We start from the raw sequence: 7,853 nt of genomic DNA, 5'->3' as shown, positions 1-7,853 counted from the left end.
GGACAAATGAGTCCTGCAGGTTTTTTATGGCTAGTTTCATCCCCTATATGAAGCAGCGGGTTACACTCCTGCACTTTCGATTTTTGTTACCGTCTTTTGTTTAAAGACTTGTCAGGATTGTTTAGGAAAATGCATTCTTAAAAAGGGTTTTCTTCAGTATTGAGCAAGCAGAAGGCAAACAGACCTCATCAGAAACTCTTTACTACTTTGTCATTGCTGCAGCTATTAGCCAGTGTGCTTCACCCCCCTCAAAACCTAAACTATAGCAGCACATGGAGAAGAAATCAAGAGAAATAGAAGTGCTGTTTTTGGGGTTTTTGGGTTTTTTTGCGTTTTCTTTTTTTTGAGCTGCACTCAGTCACGACTCCTGCTGGACCCACTGTGTCGGCAAGGCTGTGAGTGGGAGGAGTTGGACTCTTGACAGGCTGATAAGTACGTGAATTTCTAGTGCTTTTACTTCCTGTCTCGGCGCAACTCAGTTGACCTGCTGAATGCTACGGATACGCCGTGGAATGCTCCTGCACATCATCCATTCACAGGCTGCTCTCTATGAACACAACTTTTAATTATAGTTCAATAAAAGCAGGAGGAAACTCCTTTCTGGTGACGTAGCAGGGGCTTCTTACTCGACAAAAATAACTTTAAGTTATCATATGAAAAATAAAATCACCCTCAGTGGTTAGCACAGTATTTTCTATTTTCAGACTTTTGAGCTAAAGCTGAGAATCTGCAGTCTTGATCATTTCATTTCTAATCTGTTGCACCATCTTCGTAAAAACTGTGTCACCGGTCACAAATTGCCGGACTTGACTGTGTTACTTTTAGCAGGGAATAGAGGAGGATCAGCTGGGTATTGGCTGATACAATAATATGGCTGAATTATATGGCAATAGCTGTATTGTGCAGTTCTACTTAAAGTCCATCGCAGGGAAATGTTAAATGTTGCACATTAGCATAAGAAAACCAGATTGCAGAGCATTACAGAAATTTAAACACGTTTGTGGTCCTACTAATGAGGATTGATGCCCGGCCCCAAGGCTAGCCAGTAATTGCCGAGAGAAGTAGCAGGCATTCATTAAAATTGAGCAAACCACAAAAAAGCAATTAAAACAAAAGTTTTGAAAAGGAAAGGTCGACAAAAATAATACATTTATAATTTAAGAACGCTAAATAAACCTTCACTACTTTAATATTAGCATTTGTGAAGCCTCTTTGTAGTTGTTCAACAGCTGCATTGATTTATAGATAAACTGCATTTTTGCCCTGCCGCTTCCCTGTTTGCGTTTATCTAGGAACAATCGAATGATTCCCTCCTGTAGTAGTGTTCATCACTCAGGCCGTTCACCACATTCACACCTTGTAGGAACTCGGCACAACCACTTTGTTTCTTTTCATTCTTGTATATCCACAAAAGAGGGGGAAAGGCTTGAAGGGCTCTTTCTGAAAACCAGCTTAACATATTTTCTGAGAGGAAAGATATTTCCACCCAGATGATCTTACTGATTCACACTTTGAATCATTGACCTTTTACTCAGCTATCACAAGGACAGTGTTATTTGTCCAAATTAGCTTTTTTGGGCTAAATGACTTCACTGCTGATGCACAGAGTGTGTCTCCATAATCAGATTCAGGATGAAAAGGTTTTTTTTCCCAGGCTATGTGAGGAAGTTTGGTCAGTGTGCATTTATAGAGGATTCCTGTAGAATTTCAATGAAATGATGTATTTAAAAGTTTCTGCTGCAATGCACTCGGGAAGCAAGTGTTCCTAATATTACAATCATACCACCAGCTATTCAGTCACATGTGCTAGAATCTATTTGCATATATTTTCTAGACATATCTGAACATGAGCAGCAAAAAAGCAGTAGACTATGTTACCTGTAGGTTACCAGTCAGTTTTTGTTCTTAGGGTTTATATCTGACCTGACTCCCCCGTGTCCTCTAGCAATAACTTAAAAAAAATTAAATATAAAATCGAAAGTGAGTCACATCGCAGACATCAAATCAGGAAAAAGGACGAGTAGGATCAATATAGAAATCTTGATTACGATGGCGCGCTAAACCAATAAAATTGAGGCTTTTGATGGTCCTTGTCAGTGCTGAGTAAACAGGTTGATGCTTCCCAGTGGGGCAAATCCTGACACTTTCAGGAATTAACTGGTCTCTCTGCTCTGTTGCTTGACATCCTAGTGAGCTAGCTTTAATCAAGGATGGAGGATAGGAAAAAAAAAATATAATCATTTCCTCCCCTGCTGTGGTTGGCGGGTTGGAGGGGGGGGGTCACCCAAACTTGTGCTTTGCTGTGTCTTCGCTGCAGGACTGGGAGACGGAGAGCCACGACTGGTACTGCTTCGAGTGTCACCTACCGGGTGACGTCCTAACATGTGACAACTGCTTCCGAGTCTATCATCTCAAGTGTCTGTCGGACGAGTGCAAGCCCAGAGACGGAGGATCTCCCTGGCAGTGCGTCGTCTGCAGGGTGGGTGTTCGAAGAGTGCAAGCACGTTCGTGAGAAAGTGAACAGATTCTGGGCTGTTTGATGATTAAGATTAAGGCTGGTCTTTACAAACAGATGATCCTACAGTCTTAGTCTTTTTTTTTTTCACACATAGAGTCGTTTCTGTCCCACACTGCTTTCTGTTTCTCTCCAACAGGATTTTATCTTTTAATATTTCAGGATATTGCCTTTCTAACAGCTGCCAGGGGCCATAATGACTTAATATTGAAATGTATTTCTATTACACTGTCAGAACACTTCCTGCAGTGATGTGATGTCTGTCTGTTTTTTTTTTCTTTCTTTCTGCACATCATTAGGGAAGTAAAAAGAAGAACTTAAACAAACAGGAGATGTGTAAATACCTGCGCTTCATTGTCCAGCGTATGAAGGAGAGGGTGAGAACAGCCTGTACTTTTACCCCTGGTTGTTTTTGTTGTTGTTGTCATCAAACCTAACTATGGAAATCCAGCTTACAAGATTTGCATGTTACAAATCCTTTTTTCTTCTGTTTCGTTACCGTAGTTACACATATACAGCTGTGGATGCCCACGCTGAGGTTTTTCAATAATAAGACCGGCATATGTGCGAGAAATTCCTGTGAGCCAAAAAGTCATGCTTCAGGCTGCTCTGAATGCTTCGTTTCATCTCAGTCACGCGCGGCTCTGGCTGTGACATCAGAAGCCCCGCCCACCTAATGTTTAAATGGTCTACTCGCGAGAAGCAGCCGATTAGTAGAGTGCTGGCTTAAAAGGTGGACGGACGCGAACTTCAACTGAGGAGCTGCAGAAAAACTAATGATAAATATTGATTGTTTTCAAGTCCGAGAATAAAAATATGGAGCTGAATCGGTGTAGTAGTAAAAAAAAAAGGCCTCATTATACAACCCTTCCCCTCATCTTTTCTCCCATTACGTCTCCATGCCCACACTCAGTCCCTCCATCTCCTCTCTCCTTTATCTTCCCCCCCGTCTCCCTCTTAAAGGCATATTAAATCTCATCATTAACCCCGCATGCTGCCTCTATCGATGTAGACCTCCCGGGATCCCCCTCCTTCATTACTCCGTCACCTTCCTCTAACACATCCCTGCTTTCCTACGTCAGACTGCGTTTTATCGTTACACCTCGTCTACGTTGCAGGCAGTGGACCTGAACAAAAAAGGCAAAGACACTAAACATCCCATGTACAGACGACTGATCCACACTGCACTGGACGTCTCCAACATCCAAGAGGTAACAGTGGAGCTCGGCATCATCACAGCTCCGCTTACATTTGTCTGATTAAGTATATTTGTGTTATTTTCACAGCCATTTTGACCTTCACTGTGCAGAGGTTGTGATTTCAAGGCTGTTTTCAGAATCATGTACTGGGTTCTCCTAACATCTGGGTTGTCAGGCTTGTTTCTGTGAGCTGGATTTGGACATCAGTTAGTTTAGAAGCTGATTTTTCTTTTCCACATTTTTTTTTTTTTCAACAGACCTGGAGGTAATCTCTGTGAATTACATTGAAGCCCCTTTTTTAACTTGGTTTTAGTCTAAAAACTTTCCAGGGTCCAGAACTTTGAGTTCATCCACTCCTGAGTGGGTTCTGGCATCGTGGTATGAAACTGTGTAATTTCTCCGCTGAAAAGCGAACGCTCCAGTGAGCTCTCTGAGATGACTATTGATTAGCTAATCGGCTTGTGATGGGACTAACACCCTTGTCAAGCTATTCTCAGGCTGTGAGGTGGAACCAAGTATGTGCACTGGAATCTATTCTCAGTATTGTCTAATATATTGTTCTGCTCCACTTTCAAAACTCTGCTACTTTAGCATGGCATCTCATCAGCGCTAGAAAGACTTTGGACTCACATAGGTACCAGGGTTTGATTGGGGAAGATCAAATTCCTCCCCACAGAAATTGACTCTGATCAAGTGGAGCAAACATGAAACCTTAAATGTTAAAAGGAACACTTGTTACATTGTATTATGTACAGTTCAGTGATGCAAACGCATAACACAAGAAAAAGTTAGCAAGATGAGGAATGGCGCTATGCAAATAAATTTGACTCGAGTCTTAAGTACTGGGAATGGTTTGCAAATAACCATTTTGCAAGATTTGGTCAGACAGGCAGGGCTGTGCTGTGGTAAGGCGTGCATCACATCCAGCTTCTGCCAAAGCTCTGTGTGTGTGTGTGTGGGGTGGGGGGGGTAACCTCTTTTGTATCACTCACCTAACACACACTCAGCATGTGAGTGGACTCTTTGTCCTCGTTCTCCTCCTGAATAAATTTCTTTTCAATATTTGTGACTCTTTCAGAATCTGTCTGAAGGAAAGTACAAGACTTTTGAAGAGTTCAAAGCAGACGCTCAGATGATTGTTCACAACACTGCCATACTGTACGGAGGTGGGTTCAATGTGTCGCCACATACTGGTTATGAAACACACCGACCTTAGATTGAGGAGTTTAAAGTAAACCCTGTTTCCTCTTAACAAAAAGCAAAAAAGTTCCCAAATGTTGACTGTTTTGTAAAAAGAGTGAATCTTACAAGAATTCAATTTTAATAAAACGAATATTACATTTAGTGTTAGTCTGTTTTAAATGTTTTTATCAATAAATTGAATGCATGGAATCATTTTTGGACAATTTGACAATTTTTCAGTATATCCATCCATCCATGTTCTTCCACGTATCCATGTCAGAGTTGTAGGAATGCTGCAGCCTGTCCCAGCTGTGGTGGGATGAAAGTCAGGGTACACCTGGACATTTAAGTCCCTTTAATCTGCCTCGCTTCTGAAATGGTTTTCTGTGTGTTTGTGTGTTTGTGTGTTTGTGTGTTTTGCTGCCTTAAGATCTGTGGTTAATTCTAGCTTTAGACAATTTCGCCTTGTTTTAAAAAAACAAACTGAATTTTGTAGCTTTTATCAGAGGATGAATGTCAGCAAGTGTCAGACTGAGACTGTATAAGTTGTTTGATGTCCTCACACAGAGGACAGGATTTGCTGGTGGTGGTGCTGAAGTCATGTGACTGTGGCCTGGTTTGCTTATAGCTTAACATTAGAGAGTTTTACTTGTTATGTTTGGCTAATTAACACACCGGTAACACGTGTCGAGCTTTTACGGCTCAACAAAATTTTGTTATTTGATCATCTTGAAAGCCCTGAATCTCAAATTTTAAACAAGGAAACAAATGCTTGTTTTTAAATACATTCAATGAAGCTTTAGAGAATCGTCTCCACGAGCTGAACTCATTAGGCTAAAAAACAAAAAAGAACCATAACAACAAGATGACTTGCAGAACATTATTAAACCTCACAATTTCTCCTTGGATGTTCATTAAAATATTGTTTAACAGCAGCGCCTGCTGGGTTTGAATTCAGAGTGATCCCAAAAACCAGAGTTAACACCAGAAACCATTAGGTTTACTATCACTACCCAAAGTGTTTCATGTCCTGATGTTTTAGTTGAGGTTTGGGATTTTTCTTGTATTAACCTTGATGTGACCAGACTGAGAGGTTTTGCTGTCTTATTTTGTATGTTGCAGTTCACAGCGACCAGGCCGAGATTGCACGGTTGCTCTTCAGTGACACGTGTCACGAGGTATCGTCTTTTTATCGTTTCCTCTTACACTCCAGTTTGGAGTTCATCGCGCAGCTCCTTTCATTAACTTTAATTAGTGACAAGTTGAGATGTGTTTTTTGGGACAATGAGCACTCCTTTCTCTTTCCTCCCACTCTCCGTGTCTTCCAGTTGAATGAGTTGTTGCTATGCAAGAACTGTTTCTACCTGTCGAACGCCCGGCCCGACAACTGGTTCTGTTATCCCTGTGTGAGTATAAACAAAGTGGCTTCAACAGGCTAAATTTCCACTTTATTCCTTTTAGCAGCAGAAAAATGATCTTTATTCATGCAAATATTTGTGCTGACGGCAGCTGAGAAATGCAGCTTTACTGTGCGCTGAATGTCTGTTGCATTTACAGAACGATCTCTGTAAATGAGCTGATCACGTCTGTTGCATCTTGTTCCTGATAAGTTTTCTCTGTGTTGCGTGGCAGAGCCCCAGCCATGACTTGGTTTGGGCCAAGATGAAAGGTTTTGGCTACTGGCCAGCCAAAGTCCTGCAGAGAGAGGACAACCAGGTGGACGTACGCTTCTTTGGACATCAACACCAGAGGTTAGCACAACTATAACAAAGCACAGCATGACTCCTCTGATTGTTTGTTTTCAGACAGCGCCACATGCTGTGACTGTTTTACACCAGATTCTTACTTTAAATTACTTTTAAAATCATTTCTCAACACTAAACTGAAGTTGAATAGAGCTTGAAACCTGTCAATCGTAATGGTTGTTCTTCTTTGTTGGCCTGCAGAGCGTGGATCCCCTCAGAGAACATCCAGGACATCAAGGTGAGCGTGCAGCAGCTGCAGGTGAAGCGCAGCAATGGTTGGAAAAAAGCGTGTGAAGAGCTGGAGGTGTACCAGAGCTTCCTGAAGGAAGGACGCTTCTGGAAAACGAAGATGGAGGACGGCAGCCCGCCACACCAACAGAGTCAGCGGCAGCAGCAGGAGGAGGGCAGCGTGAGGACGGACAGGATGGAGCGGACGGACGAAGCAGAGTCCAGCATCTCCTCCACCAGCAATGAGCAGGTCCGCCATGTAAGTGGAGCCATCACGCTTTTAATCCCCTTTTCTACTTTGTGAATTACAGGATAAGATGTTGGAGGCCAAAGACGGCCAAGAGAATGTCTTCATGGGGTTTTGATTTCCGTTAGTCTTCCAGCTCTGCATACTTCCTGCGCTTTCAAAAACCTCTGTTCGTTTTCTTCGGGGTTGTTGCGGCAGCAGAGAAAGAAGAGATGGCCTGACCTCCCTCTCCAGCTGTCTACTGAGCTCTTCCAGTGACATGCTGAGACATTCACCTCTCCAGTACACCCTGGATGGGCCCAGTATCAGTTGTACGCCCGGAAACAATCTTTTTGTTGTGTCTTACTTTCAAAAATAGCTTTTTAATGCTGTCTCTGTTTCAAAGCCCTCCTTAAAACTTAATGAGGGTTTTTTTTGTTTTTGTTTTTTAAAAGTACAAAAGCCAGTTTTGAAGCTGACATGAAGGCCTGGAAGGTTCTCAGTTTCCCTGGATGAAAAGAGCAGCATTAACATTTTTGACCGGATAGCCGAACCTCTGGGAATAAATGCTTTGTCCCTTTTTGTTTCCAGTTTTTATCATGTGAAAACTATGACAGTTGACCCGGTAATGTTCCAGTTTGTGTGAATGAGTTGTTTGAGGTTTGGGTGTGCAGTGTAGTTTACAATGTTTCTGCAACAATGTAGTAGTTCAAAAGAACAAACTAAGTTCCTCACAGCTCTGCGTACTAGTATAGAGT

At 42.1% G+C, this 7,853-nt stretch overlaps 1 protein-coding gene across 7 annotated transcripts in view; it reads left to right on the top strand.

Moving 5' to 3' along the window:
- The window catches only part of zmynd11 (zinc finger, MYND-type containing 11), a 28,702-nt gene that overhangs the window by 17,045 nt on the left and 3,804 nt on the right, over positions 1 to 7,853 (top strand). For 5 of the 7 annotated variants that reach the window (XM_013915761.1, XM_013915760.1, XM_013915757.1 and 2 more), the window contains 8 exons: positions 2,318 to 2,479; positions 2,815 to 2,892; positions 3,634 to 3,726; positions 4,793 to 4,880; positions 6,019 to 6,074; positions 6,225 to 6,302; positions 6,529 to 6,647; positions 6,843 to 7,128. In XM_013915761.1, coding sequence (XP_013771215.1) covers positions 2,318 to 2,479; positions 2,815 to 2,892; positions 3,634 to 3,726; positions 4,793 to 4,880; positions 6,019 to 6,074; positions 6,225 to 6,302; positions 6,529 to 6,647; positions 6,843 to 7,128 — 960 coding nt within the window. The remainder of the gene's footprint in view (positions 1 to 2,317; positions 2,480 to 2,814; positions 2,893 to 3,633; positions 3,727 to 4,792; positions 4,881 to 6,018; positions 6,075 to 6,224; positions 6,303 to 6,528; positions 6,648 to 6,842; positions 7,129 to 7,853) is intronic. The other 2 variants (XM_005752425.2, XM_005752421.2) reach the window with 1 other exon arrangement.

This window comes from Pundamilia nyererei, unplaced genomic scaffold (assembly GCF_000239375.1).
Source record: "Pundamilia nyererei isolate P.nyererei 1_Seehausen unplaced genomic scaffold, PunNye1.0 scaffold00358, whole genome shotgun sequence".
NCBI classification, from domain to species: Eukaryota; Metazoa; Chordata; class Actinopteri; order Cichliformes; family Cichlidae; genus Pundamilia; species Pundamilia nyererei.
Note: the sequence above shows the minus strand (reverse complement) of the source record. Positions and strands in the feature narration are given on the sequence as shown.